Consider the following 27,932-nt stretch of genomic DNA (forward strand, 5'->3'; position numbering starts at 1 on the left):
AAAACAATGTAGAGGTAAATACAGAGGGTAGGAATGCAAGAGGGTGTGGGAGAAGAGAGAGAGAGAGAGAGAGAGAGAGAGAGAGAGAGGGAGAGAGAAAGGGGGATCAAAAAGCCTAGGGGATTGGTAGAAAACGAACTGACAGTCGTGTTTGCCTAAGCCCCGCCTCCCATTCCATGCCACTAGGGCTCTGCACAGCACCCCACATCTCACGCCAGCCATAAGCGACACACGGTGCCAATAACTGCACACGCGCGACAAATCAGCCCTCCAAGAGACGACCTGCTGATTTTCGTTACTCTTTTTACTACTTTCAGTGAATTCTCTGACGGGGTCTACGGCAATTCATCCATATAGTCGACATCAGACATCGACCGGTCTAGCTGCAACCACGGAGCACATTGTCCGGTACGGAGGCAGTTCAGGAGGAGTCACGAACGGGGTGTATGCTTACGACGAAAGCCGCTGGAAAGCTGCTGCAGCATCCTACCCTACCACCACCAACTTCAGCGGTGTTTACTGCGGCGGCTACGAGTACGACCCCCGAGAATACATCGGCGGGGAAATGGTGCACGCGCAGAAGATGAGCCACGACAGCGTGATGACGAACGGAGGAGGTGTTGGCATGAAATACTTGAATCATGTGAATGGGCGATGTGACGACTTGGATGTGAAACGCGAACCACAGCTCGACCTCAGGGAGCACTTCGAGCTGGATGACGACCCCATGAAGCAGCATCGTTACGGACGCAAGCGACGATTTCGGCAGTCGGAAGGCGAAGACGAGTGCCAGATCGGTGACAGCAGTGATGACGGCTCATCGACGGGCAGCGGAAGCCTGTCGCACAAAATCAGGCGAAAGGGACCGCAATCGTTCGACGAACTCCAGAATCAACGCGTCCTTGCCAATGTGCGAGAACGACAACGTACTCAATCACTAAACGATGCCTTCACTAACCTTCGTAAAATCATCCCTACACTACCCTCAGATAAACTGAGTAAGATACAGACTTTGAAGCTAGCATCGAGGTATATTGACTTTCTGTTCCAAGTTCTAAAGAGTGACGAGGAAGATCAAAAGATGGTGGGTAGCTGTAATTACATGGCCCACGAAAGACTTAGCTATGCGTTCTCGGTATGGAGGATGGAAGGGGCGTGGAATAGCATGGCATCGCATTGATAAAACATAAATACAGGTGAGAAAAACATTCAATTACTCTTCCTATTTACGTTTCCATCCTTAAAGAATACAGTGCATCCATATCAAATGTCATTTTTCAATATTGTGTATTGCCAATTAGGTTCCAATACCTCTTCCCCAGAATGGAGGCCTTTCCCTGGATCTCATGTTGATCATTTCATTATGATTTATCATTCTTGGATGCAACTGTACTTCAAAAAGCGTTATGGGAAAACTAAATTTCTCATGCTTGGACAGTCAGTGACTTAGCCGTCATGCATCTTTGATAACGTGACTAACTTTTTGGATTACCAATCTTCTTTTATTGCAATGAGGACGATTATTACCAAAGTAATTAATAGAGTATAATTGATATTCTCTGTAATTCTATGATATCCATTATACTTTATAATTACCGTACTACTTTGGGATAATATTTTTGTCTCGAATCTTTCTGTCGACAACTATTATAACTGAGAAGATATTTTTCCCATTGGCTTAAAATAAGTGTTCCCGCTCATTCGGCAACATCATTTTTTAAAAATCAGAATAGGCCTGCGATAGTTTCTTACCATATCATCTGGGAAAGCATCCAACATGCTGATGTAAACTGACCCACATAATTATAACGATATTTGGGTACGAATCATTGAAGAGAAGAGTTTTACTAATTGTACCGTTTCTTAATTGAAATGTACTGTATGGATTTTAACAAAAAAACACTATTATTTTCCATGCGGGCAAGTATCGACTGTATCGTCAGCTTTAACCACCACATGCACATGCACCAATCATGCATGTGTGGTTACGTTTCTATGTTTTCCAGTTCACAACTCATACTCCCCCTTCCCCTTGCTGGTCAGTAATGAATGGAGGTCAAAGTTCAGATTTACTCCTATTTTAGAAACAAACTGTGACGTATTCTGAATGTGGCAGGAATTTACTATTGGGACAGCGCTGATACATACATCCCTGATGAACTGCGATATCCTCCATTACTTTTTCAAGCGATCGTTAGTTTTTTTTCTTCTTCATGAATTAAAATACTAAATCTATACGATTTGTAGCTTTACCAATAAAACATAGAGCTTTGCTTAAATACATTAATGTTATTTGATATGAATTATTGATAAGATAAGTACAGGTGTCGGGGTAATTTATTCTATTATTATGTCCCTTTATTGTATACAGAGTCCGAATTAATGTATGTCAAGTGCCTATATCCCACAACGTAATTGTGACTGACAAATACCGACTGTATACATTGTCGAATTGACAGCGACAACAAACAATATTACTGCTACTGGATCGCTTTGCTCTCGTTATTTCATTAAAAAACCACATTTTCCTTCTCTTTTGCTTTCATCCAAATTTTTGATTTGAAAAGAAAAGAAATATTGTTGAAAGGATTTTTTCCCCACTTCAGGAGACAGAATTATCGGGTTTTATTAAGTAAATTTCCACGGCCCTTGATAAAAGCAGCCTTTATACAGAACGGACGATTTGTAGCTCATGGCTAGTTGCATAGGCCTTTACATTTAATATGGTATTGAAAACAATTAATAATTATGTCACGATCCTTCCTCTGTCTCCATATATATATATATATATATATATAAATATTTATACATGTATATGCAACCATTGTTTATCATTTGATACAATTTGAATGCTTTAGATGACCTACTATTGTTTGAATTACCATCCTGAGGAATTACGGCCCAGCTAATCTAAATACAATTTGGCACTATACCTCGTTATAATACTATCGTAGAGAATAGATGCAACCCAAACAAAGGTACTAATGACCAGCCCTTTTTATACAGAATTAAATGCCTGATGATCCTATTTTGATCTGACATTCGTCATCTAAATATAAATTGTGATTAATTTAGAACAATACGTTTGTCAGTCCGAATGCGTTGAACACCTGTTGGGAAACGATCAACGCAAACTTACAAACTGTCAAAAATAGTGTGTTCCGTAATCATCCTTTAAAACATTGCCGCGTTTTGTTGGGGAATGAGGTCAATTTTACAATCAACATGATCATGATTTCCTTAATTAATTCTGTGTTCTAAGCTTATACATTTGACATGAATATTCGATAGTGTATATGCCATATTTTTATATCATTACTACACGAGAAAATATAATTATCCCAGCAAATCTTCTCTAACGTGTATTTATTACATACATTGTTGTTGGTAAATACAGGGAAATCCTAAATCGCAGTTTACTTGTAAGTTGTGTATAAGCGATGACTTTCCTATGTGTAATCGTTTGGCAAGAAGCGTTCGTTCGACTTTTCACTCCGCCAATGTTTGGACCGTAACTCAGGATGATTCACGCATACTACTCCAAAATACTATCATATTCAGTTATGAAAATAACTTTTGAATGCGAGATCTTTAATTGAGTACGATCACCCTGCACATATGTTGATATTTACCTCCCATCCTCCCTGTCTAGCGGCCCATATGACGGGAGTAAAGCCCACTTCCACATGTTTTCCATTCGTTTCTTCTGACACGCTTTCCTTCCTCATCTTGTCATACGGACCAAATCTTTTTTTCCCCTCTCTCTCCCTTTTTCTCTGTTTTTCCCTTTGTTTTCGATTCTTGTCGCTTTTTTCCCGAGGATATGGGCGACATATCCCACAATTCCACACACGATAATTACTTCTCCTTTGTGTCTGCTTCGTGGCATTTCGCTTTTTTTACTCAAATTTTCTTCAGGCCTCCTACGTTCTCTGTTTTTCAGACAATAAACTATAAAACGTAATAAAACCATTATTTTTGTGAGCATTACGTTTGAATTTTTGAGCTCCTTTTGTTCTTCCAATTTGTATCCTTCCCTATTAATTCCCAACCGTTGAAAACTATGAATATGATAATAAAAATGTTTCCTTATTTTAGCTACATGTTTTTTTTCCCGCTCCAATTATTAGTTTTATCTGTATTTCGTAGGTAACCTCTTCACCATTGGCCTTTTGTTGCCATGGCAATTCATATTACTCATTCTAATTCGACCTTTGACCTCCTCTCATGCAGTTGTGTTGATGAATAGTTAGTCCTTGGATTTGGCACATCTACAGATCTTAGTCACAAATATTTTGTTTTTTAAACTTATAAAATAAGAATTAAATTATTAACAAAATCCGATGTTATGTATTTCAATCTCCAATCTTCAAACTGTTTTATTTTTGTTGAACCACATCAGAACAAAAGAAACGTAAAAATAACGATAATGGTGATACTGTTAAGTATTAATAATATTAATAATATACTACTACTACTACTACTACGACATTACTACTACTACAACAAAAACTACTACTACTACTACTACTACTACTACTAATACTAATACTGTACTACTACAAATACTACCAATACTACTACTACTACTACTACTGCTACTGCTACTGCTACTACTACTACTACTACTCCTACTCCTCCTACTATTGCTTATAACAATTTCTTGCGCAATTTTAGTACATAATATACAGCACGGTGCATTTAATAAATAATAACAAAAGGAGAAATACAAACTAAAGCAAAAAAAATCCATGATTTCGCCTCATTCTCGACCCATATCACAAGTCCCATGCTTCAATGTGTTTATCATATAGAACAAGGTCAGTTTATTAGTCGCCAATCAAACTCCAATATTTTCATATCATTATTAATTGAACATTGCTCAACGATGACTGATTTATGGTTTAGAGGTATTTATTTGTACAGAGACCGATAAAAACAAAAGCGCAGGCCTGGGCATCGGAATGGAGCGCCCGCGATTGAACGAGTGGCATGGCATAAAACAAGAACGTGGGACTCAAGCGAGCCTCTATGCCTACGCCAAGCAATTTTACATGCTCTTGATGGTACCTCTTTTGTGAAATATCAGAGTTGATTATCATACTTCAAGATTTCCGAATTACTATAAGTTTTAAAAAGAACTCTTAGAATATCAACTTACATTCCAGTTCTTAGATATTTGTTTACAATGTTCAATTCATCCGAAGCGCCAAATACTGAGTTTCATGGGGATCCGGTATTCGAACTTCGAAGTAGAGGCCTGAGACTCCTGTGAATGAAACTGAATTAATTGAAACACATTGCTCTCGTTTTAATCATCGCGACATGTTCTAGAGCCTTTTGTGGTGTTATAAAGCACTTGTATCAAAGTGTTTTCGACTGGAATAGCTTTGCTTTCTACATTAAACCTTTCTTTTTTTAGAAGCCAATGATCATCACTCAATCGTCCCTGCACAGATTGAGAGTGACTTTGTACATGATTCGGTTTGCCTGTTATCGAATAGAAACCTGTAGAGTAGAAATCGTTAATCCAACAAAAATCCTAGGCACTCACTCAGGTGGTGAAGCAATTGAATCCCAAGTCCTCGCCAGAGATAATCAGCATTCATTTGTACCCCAAACAAGGCCAGAATAGGGAGGCGTATGTGTCAATTTGATTTGCAGACGAGCCGCGCCAACAACGCAACATGTTGTCCAATTACGCGCCACAATGATCGGGCAGATGCCCCCGTTGACAAGTGCTTGACAGTACTAGATGCCTGGTGGAGTCATCTCATATTGGTCTACGTATATACAGCCTGTAAGTTGTAAGATTCGCAGAAAACAGAACTAATTGGTGCTAACTAATCACCCATCGACATCAATTTGATCTGAAAAGCAGTATTGTTTTAATCGAAGAGTGGACATTTTCACACGGATTCCAGAGATACAAAACCCTCTCAACTTTAGTTTTTAGTAAGGCGGAGAGAGAGTGGGGAGAGGGGACGAATTGGTCTACTAGCATGACTGGGTGTCAGTACGAGAAAATGGTCTCGTAATGGGTCATGCAATTTTCCAATAACATTTTTCAAAGTTCCTCTTCTTTCCTTATATTAGTTCCAGGACCTCTCCCCCTCCTCTCTCTCTCCATCTCTCTCATACACATACACACAAACACACACACACACACACACACACACACACCCTGTCTATTTCCTCACTCCTAGCAAATAGTACAAATACTTCAGAATCACAAGAAAATTGATTTCTGTATTTACGAAAGTAGCACGACATCTGGGTCAACGGGAAGTCTTACGTTCTATTTTTATTGATATCTCGGAAATAGGCGGATTCAAAAGTTGTGATATCTGATTGAATATTCAAAGGATTAAGTGAAATTAAAAGAAGGTAGAAGAAAACTGAATTCACCATACCGTAATCTACATTGAAAAATCATTTTGTATAATTAAAAAAAATTGTAATTGAAATGCCACACTCCTTGGAGGGGCCGGTCACTGAACCAGGAAGAAACAAATGTTTGAAAAGACATGTTTGTGCTGAAGTAATATTGTGTAGGCCTATGACAAGTTTGACCTTTTAATGTTACGTCCAGTGATTCATTTTGTTTTAAGATAGATTTTACAAATTATTGTCCAAAATTAATTAATATGACATTATGAATGACGACTTTGAATGTTTCGTGGGGGAAATAATCTCAGAAGAAATGAATTTATGAGATTTAAAGAATGATGGGAGTGAAAACATTATTTCAGGCTTAATCCTTGGAAAGAAAAAAGAAAAAACAAAAAAGCCGAGCCATATGCTTTGATTTTGACAGTATGACATGGTAAGTTAGCGACTAGGTCATTAGATGAAGAGTAATTTTATCTTAGTTTAACTTTAATTTGTGGCATTGTGACTTCTTCACTGGATGAGGTGATCCTTAGCTAGGTTGAAAATTGGAATTGGTTGCAGTGTCCCTTTAACTTGGTTTGAACTTGACAGTGAGGCATTGTGACTTGGACATTTGGTGAACATTCAATGTCCATATAACTTGGGTTGGTCCCGGGGCGACAGTGCGTCCCTTTAACTTGGTCTGAATTTGACAGTGAGGCATTGTGACTTGGACACTTTGGGTGAAAGTGTCCCTATAACTTGGGTTAGTAGGTCCATGCTTTAACTTGGTCTGAACTTGACAGTGAGGAAGCGTGACATGGTCTTTGGATAATGTGACCCTACACTTGATTGAACATCGGCATTAGTTGCAGTGCCCCTTTAACTTGGTTTGAATCTGACAATGAGGCATTGTGACTTGGACATTTGTGGGTGAAAATTAAGTGTCCCTATAACTTGGGTTGGTCCCGGGACGAAGTGTCCCTTTAACTTGGTTTGAACTTGGCAGTGAGGCATTGTGACTTGGACATTTGGGGTGAAAATTAAGTGTCCCTATATAACTTGAGTTGGTCCCGGGACGAAGTGTCCCAACTTATGTGTTGGTCCAGGGACGAAGTGTCCCTTTAAGTTAGTTTGAACTTGACAGTGAGGCATTGTGACTTGGTCTTTTGATAATATGACCCTACACTTGATTGAACATTAGCTGCAGTGTCCCTTTAACCTGGCTTGAACTTGACAGTGAGGAAGCGTGACATGGTCTTTGGATAATGTGACCCTACACTTGATTGAACATCGGCATCAGTTGCAGTGCCCCTTTAACTTGGTTTGAATCTGACAGTGAGGCATTGTGACTTGGTCATTCGGGGAAAATTAAGTGTCCCTATAACTGAATGTTAACTTGGGTTGGCCCCGGGACGAAGTGTCCCTTTAACTTGGTCTGAACTTGACAGTGAGGAAGCGTGACATGGTCTTTGGATAATGTGACCCTACACTTGATTGAACATCGGCATTAGTTGCAGTACCCCTTTAACTTGGTTTGAATCTGACAGTGAGGCATTGTGACTTGGTCATTCGGGGAAAATTAAGTGTCCCTATAACTGAATGTTAACTTGGGTTGGCCTCGGGACGAAGTGTCCCTTTAACTTGGTTTAAACATGAAAGTGATGACGCGTGACTTGGTCTTTGGATAATGTGGCACTACACTTGATTGAACATTGCCAGTAGTTGCAGTGTCCCTTTAACTTGGTCATTTGGGGTGAAAATTAAGTGTCCCTATAACTTGGGTTGGTCCCGGGACGTAGTGTCCCTTTAACTTGGTCTGAACTTGACAGTGAGGCATTGTGACTTGGGGTCTCACCATCTTTCCTAATCCAGAGAGATATCTCGTGGGAATCCAGCTGACTTACCTCTGCTCAATCTGCCATCTGCTGCAGGGAACTTCTCTCCCCCCTGACAGAGAAAAACGTAAAACACCAAAACATCTCGCAGAAATTAGTACCGATATTTACGAATGATGTAGGCCTGCACAAAAGCAAAACATCCCTGTCTATAGCACGAATTGCATTTCAAAAAGAAAAATATGTAATTGGATTAAAATTTCAATCAAAATTACAGTAATGATGGAGTAGAAAAGTAATATACCAAAACATCTCGCATAAATATGTACTGATATTTACGAATGATGTAGGTCTGCACGGCAACAAAACCTTCTGGCGTAGAGCATGAATTACATTTGAAAAGATGAAGGGTCACCGTGATTAGATACAAACTATAATAAGTATGATAGCAATCAGGGAATGGATAGCAACAAATTAATCTCAAACTGGGTACAGGTCACCTCACTTCCAATTTTTCAAAGTTTTTAAGTTAATTGGATTGTTAAAAAAGTTTGAAGATATTGTGACTTTGTCTTTATCTGTCATTATCTGTGAATTATATAGAAATATAACAGTTTCTGTATCGACGTAAACTAAGAAAACATGTGCAATTGAAAGGATAAAGTCCTGTTTTACACAAATTTGGAATGTGAAACTATGTAAACTATACCCTTATTGTTTCGTTTCTTTGTGATAAGTCTTCTAATAATCTTATTGCAGTCGAATCAGTAAAAAAAGACAGATTGAGGTTCGGGTTTCAATACAGAATTCCAGTGTGGCGAAAGAAATGCCCGGGGCTCGGAGGAAAACGCGATAGATCACAGTCGAGGGTCACTAAGGTATTTGAAGGAGGGGCAAGGGGGGGGGGGGTTGCCCCCTCCCGACAGATTTTCGACGAAGAACATAATTTTCCTGTAAGAAAGTCTTGGTGCGGTTTTATTTATAGAGGTTATGGTTAGTGGACAAGTCGCTGGACTGTGAGCCACAGGATATGGGTTCGAATCCCTGCCACAGCGCTAAAGTCCTTTGGCAAGATCTGTATTTGCCACATTCGATTCAGGTGAGCTAAATGGGTACATGGCAGGAATTAAATCCCTGACATACTGGAGCGCCATAATGCAACAACGCTTAACAAAGCCGGGTTAATAATCTTAGAACACCAGGAGTGTCAAGCTTGACAGGCAAACATCAACCCTCAATTAGCACTGTTATTATTTTATATTATTATAAGTAGTAGTAGTTATAGTAGTGGTAGTAGTAGATTACTACTACTGGTCGGTCGCAACACATCAAGGTTTCGCATTGTTTTGTGGGCAACTGGGCACCACCCCAAGCTTAAATGTACCCCCTCCTAAGGCCATGGCCTAAATATGCCACTGTCACGGGTTTAATGGTAGAATAAGGTAAAGGAGGATGGGAGGGGTCATGACTTGAGAGAGGGTCGGGAGAAGTGACCCCCAGGGTAGATATCTCGTCGGTATAATGGAGTTTGTAAGGTAAAACGGCTTACTTGACATGGGCTTTCCACACCAACTAAATCTCGGGATTGATGCAATCGCGACTAAACTTCAGTTCACCCAAGGAGGATATATCTTCCTTGGTTCACCCAATGTTTTAGAAGCCTTTTTACTTCATGCATACTGCCATTGCTACGATATCCAAATGAATAAGCCACTATTTCTTGTAATATTGCTCTTCTAATCTTGTTATAGACTTTACAAATACTATGAAATGAAATTTAACATTTTTAATGTACTTTAATTAAGTTAGCCATACCTGGCCATACCAAAGAAAGGCGACAGTACAAGGTCTCTGGGCAGCACTCGCAGCCTTTGGCAAGACAATAATTTATATTTTTTACTCTCGACCCAGGTTAAGTGAATGAATATCCTGTAAAATGAATTTTCGTAAAATACATCCTTTGGCAAGACATTAATGCACATTTGCCACTCTCCACCCAGGTGAGGTAAATGGTTTCGGGTAGGAATACACTTATTGAATGTTTGAGTGCCTTATCAGAGTAGCTCGGCCAGAGCTAGGGTGATAACAATTTTGTTTAGCACGTAGAAACTATTATTTGATTAGGCTTGATATAAATGCAGAGTCTGTCGCTGATGAATGTATCCATTCTTATCATCATCATTAGACCAGAGATATTCCAAAGACAGCGTTACCATGTTTGCCAATGGTGTTACTGTCTGACTTCACACGTTTCTGTGGCGTTCCCTGATGACTGTTAGCCCGGGGCTGTCCGGGGTCAGAGCATCTCCAAGGGGTGAAGGGGCGTGCTTACCCATCTCTTCCACTCATCAAACATCAAAGAATCAGAAAAAAAGGAAAAGATCTCTTCCATAATGAAGGAGGATTTTCCCTCCTTAGATTGAAGTTTGTGTAAGGCGAATTCTTAACCTCCAGAACAGTCTGGGGAATTCTGTTCAGCTAACGGGGGTCGTCAAAATAGGAAGCTGGCCCAGTTATACCTTACGACTTGTGACACAATTGATAGCGATCAAATCTTGTAGAGTTTGGAGGTCGCCTCGCAGGGGCAATGTCGTTGCCCCATTTTCGCTTTCTTCCTTCCTCTTGATCCAGAGGGTAATTTTGGTGAAATCTCGGCTAAAATCGTAAATCTGACATCAAAGACGGCTAAGATTACCGCCCAAATATTCTCTAGAAACCTCGCTTTGATACCAGATACGATTTTCTCTTCATGTTACAATTCCTTCTTTTAAATTCTACAGATTCCCGCATCCATTGAATGGAGGTATTGTTTCAATGCAGTTGTTGCTCTGCCATCACCATTCATAACGCCATGTTAGTTTTAGATTTATCGCTGGGAAACAAATACATGTACATGGAAAGTATTCATTTGCTGGCCTGTGTTTGAAGAGAACGAATTTGCTTTCTGGTTGGATTTTTGCAGCTGCCGTAACCTTGACAAGACTGATCTTCACTAGCGTACCGGTTGAGTGATTCGCGATCTAGCTAATAGTCAATCATTTTATATTTCCGTCGACTAACTAACTGCCTCGTATACCGGTACTTTCAAGAAACATACTTATTACATAGTTAGCATACGAAATTATAACTGTACAGAATGAGATCATGTTATTCTCTCATTTAATCGGATATTTGAATTTTAAAATAATACATTATATTTCTACCAAAAGAAACTTCCTCCCACGTGAAAATGTAATATTTGCTCAATGGAATGTACGCGAGTTTGAACGAACAAGAAAATATTTTATCCCTTGAAGAATGATAATGTCATTTTGTATAAAGGCTAATTAATATTCAGACTTTTCCCCTCTATTAATTGTTGCCACTTTGCAACACCGAGACCCCTATCTTATTTCTTTAAATAGCACTGTGGAATTCGAGTATTTTTTTTACGAGAAATGGTTATGATTTAATTGTATTTCGTCGGTTATGCACGCGAATGGCAATACATAATATTTCATAGTTTTCACTCGATCAAAGGAAAAAGGAGGATTTTTCCTTGATGTGATGCCATTATTTTCTAGGCTTAGCTTTGAATGTAAAAAAAAAAGGTGTATATCCCCTTGTTTTAATGGGACGTTTCAGAAAAAACCTGTCCCCATACATCATTCTGAATGATCCTTAGTGGATCAAGTTGTGAACATTTCGACCACGCTTATTCTGTCTTCTTGAGGGTAATGACGTCTTCAATTAGGACTCCCTCATCCATCTTCATCATCTCACCTTTCTGTTCTAATCCTCCCTCAATGCAGGTCCATTGTTTTACTGAAGATGAGACGGACGGATGGGTCTCTGTAATTTCATTCCATGCGTGTGGATTTCTGTTTTAATTTGAGGGTCAAGGTTTTGTAAAAATGAGGCTATCGATAAGATTTATGGCCTAGCTTTCCTCCTGTTCATCGTATCCGCTGATGAGCCTGCTACCTGTCACGTCCAGACCAACCTCACCGCTATGGTCATGATCACTGGAGGATCGGAGACAAATGATGCCATATTACATTTTGAAAAACGGACTTCTGCAATTTTGAATAGCTTCTAATGAATTCCATTTGACCAATAGAATATTCTTTTTTACATAATTTTAAAATTGTATCTTTCTCATTAAACGAAAATGCTTTCCAACCCTAATAACTGAGTATAACAACGCTTGATACAAATGTAGGTATGAAGCAGTGCTAGAACAAGATGATGCAGTCAAATGATAAGTTGAGCTAATTACAGAATCTTTTACATGGAAAGTGTCTAAAAACCTTCTTTTCGACAGTTTTAGTCATAATTATAGATAATAATAATTTTTCTTGCTTATATAGCGCCTACTTACTTTACCAGAAGTCTCTAAGCGCTCTACAATAATGCAGCATAATTACCCTGGCTTTAGCATGGTTAGATAGTTTCATAATGGGGTTATATGGCCATGCCAATTAAGATCACACTTCAGATTTAAAAAGGATATGGTTGTTAGCAGGTTTCTGATCAATATCGTCAACACGATCCATCGATCTCCTTTGCTCTGTACTTCTTGAGGATGTCTTGAACTGGGTTGAACTGATGTGAACTATTTGTCTCTGACGATAATAATAGAGGAACTGACAATATCCTAATCAGTCCCGTCTCAATCGCTGAGGCAATGTGTTAGCAGGAAATTCATACAGACCATGCCAGTGTGTCACGTCTATCAGCGCGAGTCTTCCAAAGGGAACCCTCCCCGGGATACTCCCTCCGTCTCCTCCTTCTTTGGATGACGCAACTGTCACGGGACTTGGTAGATCCTCATGTAACCATCTCGGGACGCTGAAGACATCATCCTCCATGAAAGTGAAAGGTTCCTCATCATCGACCACCGTCACCCGGTTGTAAATTGACCGGTAGTTGTTGTAATCCTGTATAGTCCTCCTTCAGTAGCTGTACCATAACAAAGTAGGCCTAAGTTTTCTAAACTAGTGCAGGGTTCTTGAAGAAGAAAACAAAATCTTCCGGCAATCCCAGAGTTTTGTTGAAAGAGTTTTTGCAGTATTCAGTTAGAGATCGTGTGTGTACGATCTGCATATAAATCAAAACAAGCCAGTAGAATTGTTCGAACCGTGGATTTGAACCAGCAATCAGCAGTAAATCTTCAAATCAGAAGGGATTTTAACCTCTAGTCTAGGCTCTAAACTGCTCCAACATCATAAAACATCTAATGCACCAGGCCATATCTGGTTCATTGCATAGACAAACATGATAAACTGGAAATGGAATCAAATTAGCATCTCAGAGACTCAGAATTGTATATTGCGCGAGTCATTCATTTGTCCATGTTTCCCAGTAGGACGGTAAGCGTAGGGACGGCACTTGTAGAGGTATGCGTTATAGAAATACATGTTATTATTAACTATTTGGAGGCTGTTATAGGAGAGATTTCACGAGGAAGAATTATTTCCACTTTAGTTCGACTCCCATATATTATATAGATTATCATTTTTTCTTACTTTTTTATAAATTAAGTTTCGATTCTCTAGATGTTGACATAATTTTTAGTCCGCACTTCTTTGGTATCACATGCGATTATTATCTAGCATTATCTGGCTATTTTCTGAGACACTTGATGACCCTGCCACGCACGACACGCAGCCAAATGCCATAGCGCTTAATATTACATAATATTATGTTCAGTGTTCCTATTTAATCCGCATTTACTTCTCCGTGCCTCCTTCTCTGCGATCAGCATTCTGAAACACTTGGCAGGCCTGACATGGTTGGTTCGCGCAGCCCAACGCCCGCGTGCTTCCTCAGGGGCTCAGGAGAGCTTCACGCGGTGGGTTCAGGGAGGGTAGTCAATTGAGCAGGGAACCACATATCCTGAACTTCAGGATTATTCATACCCGTTCGGTTTCCTTAGGTACACCTGTACTTTCTTCGAGTTCATTCCATGCTGTCTTGCAAATGCCCTTACACAGCACAAAACCATAGAGTAAGTGTATACTCGTGTAAAAGATGGAGAAATCAAAACGTTTTAACAGCATTACCCTTAAATTATATCTGAAATGTTTTACTTGTTGATTTTTCGACCTTTCCTGAGATCTTACTCAAATGTAGAGGTATATTTAAATTTAGACATCTATACGTTTAATATAAGAAAGGTATATTGAGCTATTTACATAGGCCTAAGTATATGCATATAATTATGTAAACCCTTTTGCCTTATGAACATATAAGGTGTTTCTAAATCGCGCCCATATACACATGATAAACACGAATGTATGAATATGCATTGTTGTCTGGGAATGCAATAGTTGACGTAATGTTTTAGAAAGATGAAATTAGTCCAGTTTAGTTAGATTGACACCCTAGAAGTTTAATGTTAAAGGCCTATCTATCCATCATGTAAATAAAAAAAAAAGAGACAATGGTCATTGTATTAACCTTGTGCAATCTGACCATCTGACCACGTAGGTCAACCTAAGGTCAATTATTGCTGCACTCTTGCTTCCTTTTGTGACCTTCGGTGCCCTTCCTTCCATTTTCCAAGAATTCGGGTAGTTGATGACTGTGATTACTTCTGTCGCATTGTCTTATGGTTAAACCTCAGGTTTAGGTCCATTGTGAATTTGTGATTATGTTCTTCTTCAGAATCCAGGCCATCAAAGGGGATATGAAGGGAGTGTCCGAAAGTGTATAGGCCTACCTGGTAGTACGTTCTTGGAAATCAGAAATATTGACCCAAGGACTTAAAAATCTTACAAAATCTATGACATGATGTGCGTGTGTGTGTGTGTGTGTGTGTGTGTGACAAAGCAACAACCAAAACAAAGGTTCTCACATTTTCAGGCGCCGTTTAATTAAAATAAAATGTTTTAACAAGTCAAGGAATATATAATATTACTACATATGTATGTTTTTTCAAACTTGCATATTTTGCTTAATTTCTTTCGACTAGGTTTAATATGGGGGCTTATTTAGCATAGACCCATCTTTTTGTTGCACTTTGGGAATACCACATTACATTTTGAATGGGACACGGGGGGTTCCCCTTCCCCTAGCTCCGCCACTGAATTCCGATATAGAAAAAGATTTCGTTCTGTACCTTCTTTGTAGACTGTGTATGTATTTGCATCGTCGGATTCTTGTAGCTGGGTCTAGCTGACCCAGCCAGGCCAGCCAGACGTCATCACCTCGACTATCGGCACATAGCAGGGGTGTTCGTCAGTCTGTTTGGAATGAAAGCTTTCGTGTTGCTCGCTCCATGCCAGAGCAAATAAACACGGAGGATGAGGAAGATATGTCCCCACACCTAGTCAATTCACACATACAAATTAATCCAAACTGGAATATATGAAGTGTAAAGTTCATGGTGTGTTCTAAAAACAATGATATGTTAACTTTAATGCATTGTCACTTGTTTTCCTTTGCTCGTCCAGGCCAGACAATTGCCATTTGGTAACAACAATATACTGATGATTATATAAACTTTTCCTTTTATTTTTTTTACCGATGCTTTGAAATAGTTTTGTTTTGTTTTATTACGGGAGAAGTTCCAATTTCATGACCAGAACATGTTCTCAATTGAAACTCATCTGGTATTGAAAAATATCGTTATTCGGACGTATTGTGAAATGGAAATAGAAATACGGAATGTTAACGACAATAAATACAAGATTTTTTAGTTTACATAGATTACTGTAGTAAACATGGGGCAGCTTAGAGCAGATCGAGAAATCGGGGAAGAAATGGCAATAATTAAAAACAATACAGTTGAAGATTTAGACCTATACCGGTTACACCCTGCGTGTTACGTGTTACACGATACCTGTTATTCAGCGGTTGCGTGGTGTCAAAACATTTCTTGAAAACATTTCTTTGGAAAACGCAGCTTTTGTTTCAAGCAAACATAAACACGATTACAATGACGTAATGATGTGTTCGAATTCTGGAGAGAATCAGTTCGAATTGACTGATAATACGTATTTATAATAACTCAATCTGTTAATGTTCAATGTCAGTTCTAGTTGGTTACACACTGGCAGACTACTCCATCCACAAATTCCATCGAGTGTCAAGACGTATAAAACCAAGAAGTTCTTGATAAAACCAGGTAAAACATTGTAAAAGGCAAAGTCCTGACAGCTTATTGGTCAATCAAGCATTAGCATGAAACGCGCATGCGTAACTTCTTTATTCGAACTACGAGCCAAGAATGTGTCAAAACTTGCCATTTTTAGCTGCCGTTTCTTCTAATATGGTGCATTATTTTAAATTCCACAAAAAAGCAACTAATCTTGAGGAAAATGGAAGAGGACAGCACCCAGAGACTGCATGTGTACATTATACCCATGGGCCTGATCTCAACGCCATCTTGAGGAGCGATGGGAAACATCGTTGGTATTCTACCCGTTGACGATATGATCATCAATATGAACGTCAATAGGATTACGATAAATTAGCATGCCACATCAAATAGGAAAATGTAATGCCTATCAAAAATGATTGTATCGACTTGTCTAGACACTGTGATTTCCGCATACAAGAGCTATCACTTGGCAATACAGTCTCCTTGCAGGATGTTTTGGATGACACTAAAAGATGACTGTGTTGACATTTTGTGGTAGCTTTTTTGGACTTGCCCGGCCGGCTGGGTCCACGAATCTAGAACATGGAAAAAGGGGAGAAAGACAGAACCAGATAAATGTTGTAATTTGAGATCAGACTTTGGTGTGTCAATGATGGCGGGAAAACGTGGGATGTGAGAGAATAGGCCAAGATCCAACTCATACAATGGTGACGTCATCCATCATATCCACATTGGAGTTGTATCTGTGATACAGTTATCCAATATCAATGTTATTAGACCTATGCTCTTGCAGTCTGTGATTATTCACTAATTTGCCAATTTTGTTTTGCTCAATGTGATTCATAGTAAAAGTCCGGGGGAATAAATCTAACTGCTGCATTCTCATTATATTATGTCCTTGCAATTTGTGATTATTTATAATAATAATAATACATCACATGTATAACGCTCCTAATACTTTGTTTCTAGGCGCAGTATATACTACGCCTAGAAACTGTCTGCTATTTATGCCTATAATGTCTTTTTAAATATTTTTTAAAGTTCGGTGTATTTTCATATTAAACTCCTGGGTATATGAGTCTAGATATTGGTACGAATTGAATAAAATTGCAGTCTCATTATGCTCTTGCAATCTGTGATCATGCAGGCCTTTAAGGCTTACTAATTTTTCATTGTTGGCCTACTAGGATATAAATCACATTAAAAGCCTGGGTGGATGAGTCTAGATATTGGTACAAATTGAATCAAATGGGTGATGGCGGTTTCTTTTCCAACTCCCCAATTCTCGTTACCATCGCCCATTCTCTTCATACTCTTTCATAATTGCGAGATCTCTAGAGGCTAGATTAGAGGCGGTGTCGAGTGATGACTGCCGCAACTAATTTAAGACGTTGGCGGAATCCACAGTTGGGCAAGTGGGAAGCCTTGCAAAAATACGTGCTGGAAAGCCTCTCAAAATATGGCAGAATTAAGTATCCCTCGCCTAATGGAGGGACTTTAAACTTTCCTGTACAACCCCCGACAACTCTGTAAATTCAAATATTTTCATACAACTTTATTATCTAACATCTAACTCCATTTTAAGCGATGTGTTAATATTTAATGACGTTAAAACTTTACTTCTTGTCTTAGTATCAGGACATTTTGCCGTATGAATTTAGTCCTGTCAAATGTCTTTGACGCCATTTCCCTGGACTGTTTGCTAGGTTTAATCAGGGAGTTGGCACTCCCACGTCTAATTGTATTTACTAACAACAAAGATGGCTTCCAGAAGAATGATCAAAGATTTTGTTTGTTTTGATTTAGTAGCACAGTATTCTGCAACAGAAAGTAGTTGGTTGATAGTGTATCCACCCTCGCTCTCTTTTCTCACACCCTCACACATAGACACTCACAATACACGCACCAACATTTACAGGATTCCATACTTCTGCCCCGTTTGTGCACACCATGCACACGCAGTCAGTCACCCACTTCATTTAAAGGGATCCGGTAACTTTGTCTCAGATTCTGAAATAAAATTCTGGATTTAGCTCATGATGCAATGATAATTATAAACCTTTAGGTCAGTCAGGAACCCCATGACTTTCACAAGCCGATCGCCTCTCTGATTATCAAGATATTTATGATTGGAATTACACATTTTGAAAACCGTTCGCCTGACGGTTTTCATAACACTACAGTCTATTGGGGAAAACGAGTATGGTAAAACCGGTCACTCAAAGATTTTTTTACTTTTTTGAGGCACTTCTTGATCATTTTGAAGCGCAATTTTTGTAGGGCTTCAATATTACACCATATCACAGACACTGATAACACGTATGGCCGTGTATCTCATATTTAACATTGTTAAACGATCCCTTTAATGTTACCCAACTGTTTATTTTCAACAATAGGGGTCTAAATTACAAGCTGGGCCCAACAAGGACCCGGAAAACCCCTGCAAAGTAATTTATTTACCCGGGTCAGCTTTTTGTTTCAATATTTTCTGCTTCTTAAATGACTAAAACTAACAATGACGTAGGACTGATTTCCTCGGGCTACTTTGGTACTCTACTGGGCGCCAATTTCATTGTTCAGGTTAGCCGGGGGAGAGGACTGAAATTTGAAGCGAATTTGTTGTGGGTTTTAAGAGGAGTAGGGGTAGAAACATTCAAGGCATGTACATGAATTAGGTCGATAATTAATCTAGGAAGGAGGTGCAGTTGCAACTAATAAATCAACATTTGAAATGGCATGAGTGACAACAGTTTTGGTTGATTTAAACTTGAATGAAAAGTTGAATCATGTATCAATAATTAAATATGTTAAAAGAGTTACATCTGCTATTTTGAAGTTGTTATCACTCGTGACAATTTCAGATATTGATTTAACTTTTGATACGTATCGCTGCTGTATGCATGCAAATCTGCAATCCGTCGCAGAATGTTTCTTGTTCATGACATGGAACCAAGTGTAGCTATTTTTTGTACAAAGTTCTTTCTTTTCCAAAATCACGTACTGCAGACTTGAGCCGTTGGTTGAGCTATAGGAAATGAGTTACGGTGTGTACGGTAAACATGTCCTGTGGTATTGACATTACCTTGAAACATCGCGATGATTCAGCCTGGTGTGAATTGCCCTTATTGTGATGGTGACTCTGTCAATGTGTTCCGTATGATTCTCAATGTCATTCACTCAAGGGTTTCCTTGTTTAGATATGATTTCTATCGCGATTTGACATTACACCCACTTTCACCCGGTACCCCTTTTTGTATTTTTAAAAGAGATGTTTATGATCGAGTTTAGGCCTCCCCCCCCCCCCCGAAAAAAAAATTACAATGCCTGATCAATAAATTTGAACTTGAAATTGAAATTGAATACAAATAAATAAAAATTAAGATATTTTTTGTTTATAAATCGTTGCTCCTCGCGATGAAGTGAAGCTCGAATAGAATCACTATTGTCATTATCCATGTCACCCTAAAGCAATGTTCTTGACACACTTAATGCGGGCAGTTCAATGCTTCTTCTTTCTCAGTTTCATTTCTTCATTTTTTTGTATCAAACGAGAAGGGAAATCCCAGATATTCTTCAGCGGAAAGATAAACCGCGAGAAATGATGCCAAACCAACTTTTGTGGTTTTATTAAGCTTTGTCTTTTCCCTTGCTCGAGGAGTATCGAAGGAACAACCCGATAGTTGTGATTCACTCTTTCTGCTCCGTCTTGGGAATTGCGTTAATCTTTAAAGAGAAGGGAAGAAATCATATTTTGACACTTTGTAAAATCAACTACAGAATGTTTTGTTTCCAAGCATCGCTCATGCCATGCGGGTACGTGGAAAAGAAATACATTTTGTGTTCATACAATGACGTCTTATTCAAAATAAGAACTTATTTAAAAAAGATAAGAAAGAATATCAACGTATTGTTTGTATAATCATCTACAAACTTGTTTTATTTATGCATTGCTCATGATCTACATAAATTGATCTAATTATTTGCATTTGGAACGTGTATTATTGACTTTTTGATACGAAACAAGACTACATAATTTATTGATATATACTCTCTATTTTTATTTTATGTAAAGTAAATATGTAACAATAATCATTGACAAAGGCGATCATACGATTCTTTATCAATTTTCAATGAAGGTACAGGTATATTCTTTTATAATGAGAATGGCAAAATTTGTTGATTCGGATTCGAGTGGTTTAAAGATAAACTTTAGTTCTGGTTTTAAAAAAAAAAATTCTCACAGAATCAAACGAAACTTACACTGAATGTTCAAAATTACAAATAAATATCATTTGCCAAACAATTTAGATACAAAATGTAAACTGGCTGAGCATAGAAAGATAAGGAAATCAAGGTAACTAGCCCCGACACCATTTGTGTAGTTCCATATACATCTTTCTGTGTACAGTGCTTGTTACTTTACGAAGACTTGGCAGGCAAAATTTATTATGATTATGATGACTCCAGAACCTTGCAGTACAAACCAATACTTACATGATTAACTTTGTCTGATCCATTCCACACCTTTTCTGTCACATTGCAATCTCATGACCAGAACTCAACTTTATCTGTAAGGTTGTTAGTTAATCTTGAGTGATGATGAAGCATATATTTCAGCATCAATTGTCATTCCATGCACACCTGTTGTGGTGTTTTCATCCAGCTAATATCCTGGATGATGATGAGACTGGTCAGTTACGTGACTTAACGACCTTACCTGACCAAGGACATGCTCAACTCTTATTCACAGGGGATAGTAACTATCAATTAAATTCAATTATCTCACCGTTTTGCACCCCCACCCCCCCCCCCCAAAGCACACACAACCCCCACTATCTCTCCGTATATAATATATATATATATATATCTTAATTTGTGTCATTCCTGGTTATTGTTATCTTTACTCTTACACTCAAGTATCTATGTTACACGATTATCTCAACATTTGTCATCCAATGTATACACGAAATTGAGAATTATCCTATTTGTTTCGATTGAAATCATTAAAATTTTAATTTTAATTTTGAAATTATATACGTCATTAATATACATAAACACACAAAATAATGATGCTCCGTCCAGCTAGTAATCCATTTATTATGAATACGTCTTTACGACCGGAAGTACCTTCATCACGTTTATAGGGGATAGACAAGATTTTGTACCTAAGTTTTAGATATAGGTAAGAACAAACAAAACACAACTAAAGCCTCGGTCACAAATGCCATTACGAACTGCTACGAACGCCGTACGAACGATTTTCCCACAATGGCTATTCGGGAAGACAATGGAAAAACAGGGAGATTCGTACGAAATTATCGTTCGTACGAACCTTTGTGACCGTAGCATTAACAAAATGTAAAAATCTGAAACGTGAATGTAGGCCTCGGCTTTGGGCAGGGTGGATGGCCCACTCAAGTGACATAGCATTACGTCTAAAATGGATGTGCAGATTTCAAAGGCATAGCCATGCACGTTACGGTATAGATTGTTTTTACGATGGCGGGTGTGTGCGGGAGCGGGCAGCAGTCAGCTCTGTCTGGATTGATGGGCCAGTTTCGGCGCTCTCTCAATCGAGGTCATGCTATTTGATGGCGGAGTGGAACTCGGGCGAGCAAGATTTATACCCCTTCTGAGGCAGGGTCGAGTGAGTTACGACCTTTCACTCTAATAAGATCGTAATGACCGCAGATTGCACACATATATCTTCCCTCGTTTTTTTATGGAGTCAAACGACAAATATGAATGTTGTATTTATGTGTACGGGAAGCGACCGGGGGAACTTCGACCTGTGAAAACACATCGACATTCGTGGATTATCTATATGCTTTGTTCAAGGCAGTTGTATTCATATCTTTTTCAATAACGGCATTTTTGTTCTTTTTATTATAATTCAAATAAGGTATAAAATTAAAACATTAGACCCTGTATACTATTTGTCTCTCAGATAAAATGATGAAATGTTGATGAGGAATGATTTCAAATTGGTGCATACTTTGAACAATTAAAGATAATAATTGATTTAGTTATTGGAATTTTCATCATTATTGATGACTATTTACGCAGCTTTTTGGAACATTCTTTCAAATCAAAACGAATAACTGTGACATGCATTCTCGATCCGATCGTAACGTTCTACAGCAGTTCATAATAATGATATAATAATAATAATAATAGCCTAATAGTCCACTCCAAATTTTATTAAACCGAAACGGAAATTCTTTTTGCCCAATTGATCGTGAGCTATTGTTTTCATCTGCATTCAGCTTTAATTGTACAAAATTATCATATGACTGAATTTATTTTACGTACATTAGCCCAGTCTTTCTAATGGCACCGCAGGAAGTTGTACGCAGCCAATAGTTTAACGATATTTTATTAATTGTATTAAACTTCTAAGCCTGACGAGGGAAGGAGCATTTACATCTCCCCTCGGTTCACAATATTGGTATACGCTTGAGGATGTTGGTGGTAAAATACCCCTACAGCTACCCTCATTTTTGGACGCCTCCCAATATCACCTCTCATCATCTCTACGTAATAACCGTCACACTAGCCACAAGGCCTGCCATGCAGCTAGGGGCGGACGATGGATTTTAATTTTGTCAAACGAAAGAGGGGGCACAATCCTGACAGGTACACAATGAAGGGGACAAATTATGGGGGGGGGGGACAACGAGCTGGATGCCCCCCCCCCCCCCCCCCGTACATGCACCGGTGCTCTCACCTATAACCCTACCCCTTATACATGGGTAAGAGTTTGATGGCCTGCCTGAGGTGTAGCCGGAGAAGTGAATCCCTTGGTGTTCGTTGAGGAGCGAGAGAGAACGTGCCCGTGGTAAATGGAGCGTCGTGGATCATTGCAAGGGCCACGGAGGAACATTGCAACCAAGCGGCAAGACGTTGTTCAAAGATGTTTATCAAAGAAATACACATCGGAATAGAACTCGAGGGTATTCACTACCCACCCCCACCCACCCGTCGTAATTTTTCTCTCTCTATCTCTCTCTCTCTCTCTCTCTCTTACATGCTATTCCCCCCTCTCTCTCTTTCTTTTTCATGCTATCCTCCCTCTCTTTCTTACTCTTCAAACATATCACTTCATCGTATCTCATCCTTTTCTTTTGCTTATCTCAGGTGTTGAACTATGCCCTTCTCATCTCTCCTATTTGCACGCTCCGCTCTTTCGTCATTACATGCGGGTTAGAGGGAAGGGGCAAGGGGGGGGGGTAGGGGGTAAGGGATTGTGGCCGTGTAACTAATCTCCGTTCATGAGGTCACAGCACTACAAACATATAAATATTTAGCACCTGAAACAGTTCGTTTACACTCTAACATCCCAAAACTTTCTCCTTATTTTAACTATTTCTTTTAAAATGAAGATCTGTATTTTATCTATATAACTCTCTAAATTTTATATATATATATTTTTTTGTTAAGCTTCAGTCAGTCAGTATGAATACCATGGATGGAATAGGTATCCCTCATGAATACTGCCTTGTGTCTACTGTGTAGTCATATATCATGGTTCTTTAATAGTACAGTTCATAGATGGAGATCTAGTGCTGTTGCCAGTGTCAGTCCTGGTACTTCGATTTTGCTTCCAATGTCCCACTTTTTTTTACTGTCACTCTCACCTCATTATACTCCTCTTCTTGTTAAAATAGTATTTGTATGTTCATTAGTGGGAGACGTTTCCCTGTATGTACGCCACAGTTTGCAAAACTGTTTTTATAAACCGCCCCCCCCCCCCCAAATCCTCAATATGGCGTGTGTCATTTAGTCCATACACACGACACCACAAAACCCATTCCGTTGACTGTGGGTCACGTGACTGACACGGGTTCGGTGACCGGGCGGTGAACGCATTCGGGAATTTATGACAATAAATAGTTGAAATGAACAATGTTATGGTATATATATCATTTCTAATGTTGTTTTGACTGAGATGTAATCAAATGCTAGGTGGTCTGAATATAAAATCAACCGAAGTTATTATTTGGATTCACCATTGTTTTAGCCTCTCATTTAGGTTGAATGCTTTAAAAGAAATGTCATATTGAAGGCATTGTTCTGTTCCCCCTCCTTAGCTTCGTGTATTTGCACCTAACTTCATTGTTCTCTTTTTATAAATTATCGTTTATTTTGCTGTCTTTATTTTTTTCTTTCTTTTCTGTCTCCTCTCCTGACTTTCAACTTCTCTTTTAGTATCAGTTGTTTTAATATTGTTTCAATAAAACACGATCTTAACTACTTTTGCCATATCTTTAGATGTGCGCGAGCATTAATACAATGAGGTATCACGTAACCCGCACTTTATTTTTTTATACAGGATATATTCAATAGGGTACTAGTTGAAGTTTCCTTTGATTTGATTTTGCGAAAGTAGTTGCAATCGTGTTAAAAAATTAAATGATCAAAACCATTTTACAATGCTAGATGTTCAATGTATCTTCGTCGTTGTAATGTATAATATTACCATCAAAAATGAAGAAAATCAATACATCGATCCTCTATTTATTGTTAATAATTGTTTGTAATTTCTTTCATCTTTTATGCAGGTCCCAGAAGATAGTCTTTGAGAGGACTTCTCATCGGTAGATGAAAATGAACTAGTTGATCGCATCCATCCCGAAAACGATGGAGCTTCGAGTGGATGGGGCTTCGAGTCGCGGAAGGTGCTTTGCTTATATAAGCTTTGCTTTGTTGCTCGACACATCAAAAACAACAGCAACTTTTACATCATCATCATCATCATCGTTGTCATCCATATCGTCAACGACACCGACTTCAACAGCAGCACAACAACAACAACTGCAACAACGTCAACTACAGCAACATCATCAACTAGAATAGCAACTACAGCAACAGTCTAAATCTAATCAACAACAACATAAGCATGTTTTACTACAATCCTTTGGCAATATCCATGGAAAAAGACACGTAGCAAGTTTATCAACAATGTTACATCTCCGGCGCCTACGCGAATCCGACTTGATGACCATACACTTGACATTGCTTTATTCATTAGTGCCTTCTTTGTGCTTTATATTTGGAAAAAAAATCCAGAATTTGACATCAAATGAAAATGCAAAGGTTACATTTTCTTGAGGATATTAACTGACAGAGACTTCGCAATTTCATCCATCTTTAGAAGCCTTGTCTGTTTGGTGATCAAGGGGGAACCCCGGAGGAGTACAGGTGATTCGAACAGTCGCGAAGGTGACTTAGAAACATTGTAAAAGGTGCTTGCCAATTTTATTTTAAAAGCTCTTGATATTATAAGAAACAATGGACGCTAGAGATTAGGCAATAACGATTGAAACAGCTTCCAGATCTACCGCCCTCTATCTATCATTTGAAGTCATTAAAGAACATTGAAACTCATGAATGACCGGATCTTGTACTATGCACAAACACAAATCTATATTTTCTCATGTATCATTCTTGCCTTTAATCACATTTTGATCTTCCTATGAATGTAGTCTTCCATGCACTCCACTGATCAAACTTGCCTTTGTAATTAATGTCTTCCTTCTGATGCAAATGCTCGTGATTTTAAAAACGTCTATATTTTCTTAATCGAGTGATCGTCTTCTTTTAAAGGCATACTTTTAGCGATAGGTTCACACGTTTAGCGAGTTTCCATAAGATTTTGTAATAAGAGGCTCATGGTACCAAACAACACTGGAAAAGTACAACAGTTTATTTTGTTAGTATTGAATTGAGTGATTTACTAATAAGATGAAATCATGAAAATGTTTGCTAATAATCAACTTCTGGATGATGTGTATTTCATTCGATTCATTTAATTTCAGAGTAGACTTTTATGATTTGTGTTGAAAGGCTGACTCAGACCAAACTTTGTTCTCTTGTTTCAATAGCATAAAATATGTAAGAACATGTTTTTGTACAATGTGTTTCTTCTTATTAGTTTATTTTTGTGCATTTACATAAATTGCAATGACACTAATTGCTACGGAATTGAGTTGTCGAAAATTTCTCTTAATTCGAAAATCCTCGACGACATTGGTCTTGTTGCCAACTAAATAATAGACGTCCTTTTGATCTATGAACGATGTTGCAACAAATAAGCATACTTTTTATTAATAATTACCAGCAGTCTTTCTCAAAGTTTATGATCAAATCCGATCAACAGTGGCGTAGCATGGGTCCACTCGAGGAGGGGGCGGGGGAGGGGGTGGGCTAGTGTCATAGGGGAGGGGTGAATGCAGTACGAGAAGTTTTTGGTAGGGTTCGTATCTTTATTTCGACGTTATCCTCGCCTCCCCTTTCTTCATATGTCTCTATTACTGTCTTTTTCGGCCATTCGATTGGAGGATGACGCCCCCCCCCCCTCCCGCTGTGTCACTGCAGCTACGCCACTGAAGATCAACAATAAAAAAATTTAGGAGAGAGGAGAATAGTCTGTTACTATCCATATTCACTGCGTTTCTTTCATTCTGTAGTCATTCTCGTAGCGTTAGACTGTGTAAATGTAATTCTGAAGGTACTATTGGAAATTTTGAGGGCTAGCTCTCATAAAATATTCATCAAAGTAATATTCAAGGGGAAACAGATGAATAAAGACAAATAACAAAATGGTGAAATCTTTCTTGAATAGAAAAGATTGGGAGGGGATTGTGAAACATTGCCCAATTGCGTTTACGAAGTGTATTCACAAACGAAGCGAATTCCTTATTAACAACACTAGACTATGAAAAAGATATTCGTGTGGTTTTTTTTTTTTTTGCTTGAAAGTTTGAAAAGGTTTTTTTCAAACACGTCTTTAAGAAAATTAAGAATGTAATCACTTTCAATTACCATTAAATAAGTCAAATAGTACCTTCAAGTAAATCAACACATAATTCGTTTCATTTTAGTCGATCGAATTTCTTTGTAGGCCATTACATGTACTTAATTCTTTTTATTTTGTTTCCATAACACGTACTTATTTTTGTCAGATGTTTTTGTTTTACAGACTAGCTAATTGTTATTGTGGACGTAGTCATAGCGATAGCACAGCCAATGTCTCTAGTATTTAAACTGGTGTTTCTTTCAATGATGGGGGAATAGGAGAAGTATATTTGCCTGATAAAAATGATTCAAAATCTTTAAAAAATCTATAAAAAAACAACAACCTAAATTGAGATAATATGTGCTCGTATAATTATGATACTGGGTATTTAAGGATACAAACTGTTGTCATCTTAGAGTAAGAACTGTTCATTCAATGTGCTCGTTCCAGGAAGTGCCTAAGAAAATTTGGTTTACAATGTCACTGGTCAACTTGAACTCAAGTTAATCTTCTATTGCTTTATCGGGCAAGCCTGAGGAAAGCGGTATGGCAGCTCCAGGTAGTCAGTTTGAAAGGAGTGCAAAATATTTCAAAAGAAATGTAGAATTATTTTTATTTGCGCTCATTGTCAAAAACGCCAGCATTTGTTCACCGGCAGATCCATGAGTGCAAGAGCCTTCAAAACGAAATATTATTTGCCGTCGACTTTTATTGTATATGCTACAATTTGTAAGATATTGTAAATAACATATTTGAAGTCAATATGTAGATTGTAATTGGTCTTGTAAATGTTCGTTCCTTCATGTATTATTTCAAATAAAAATAGAAGAAACACGTA

At 38.4% G+C, this 27,932-nt stretch overlaps 1 protein-coding gene across 2 annotated transcripts; it reads left to right on the forward strand.

Moving 5' to 3' along the window:
• The first annotated feature begins 221 nt into the window (after positions 1-221).
• On the forward strand, positions 222-27,932 carry LOC753325 (twist). Of its 2 annotated transcripts, XM_030989782.1 has the most exons (2): positions 222-1,196; positions 24,858-27,932. In XM_030989782.1, the coding sequence occupies exon 1, from the start codon at positions 566-568 to the stop codon at positions 1,178-1,180; it is 615 nt and encodes a 204-aa protein (XP_030845642.1). In that variant the 5' UTR covers positions 222-565; the 3' UTR covers positions 1,181-1,196; positions 24,858-27,932.

The sequence above is a fragment of the Strongylocentrotus purpuratus genome, unplaced genomic scaffold, assembly GCF_000002235.5.
Source record: "Strongylocentrotus purpuratus isolate Spur 01 unplaced genomic scaffold, Spur_5.0 spur5_scaffold_19, whole genome shotgun sequence".
In the NCBI taxonomy this organism is placed as follows: Eukaryota; Metazoa; Echinodermata; class Echinoidea; order Camarodonta; family Strongylocentrotidae; genus Strongylocentrotus; species Strongylocentrotus purpuratus.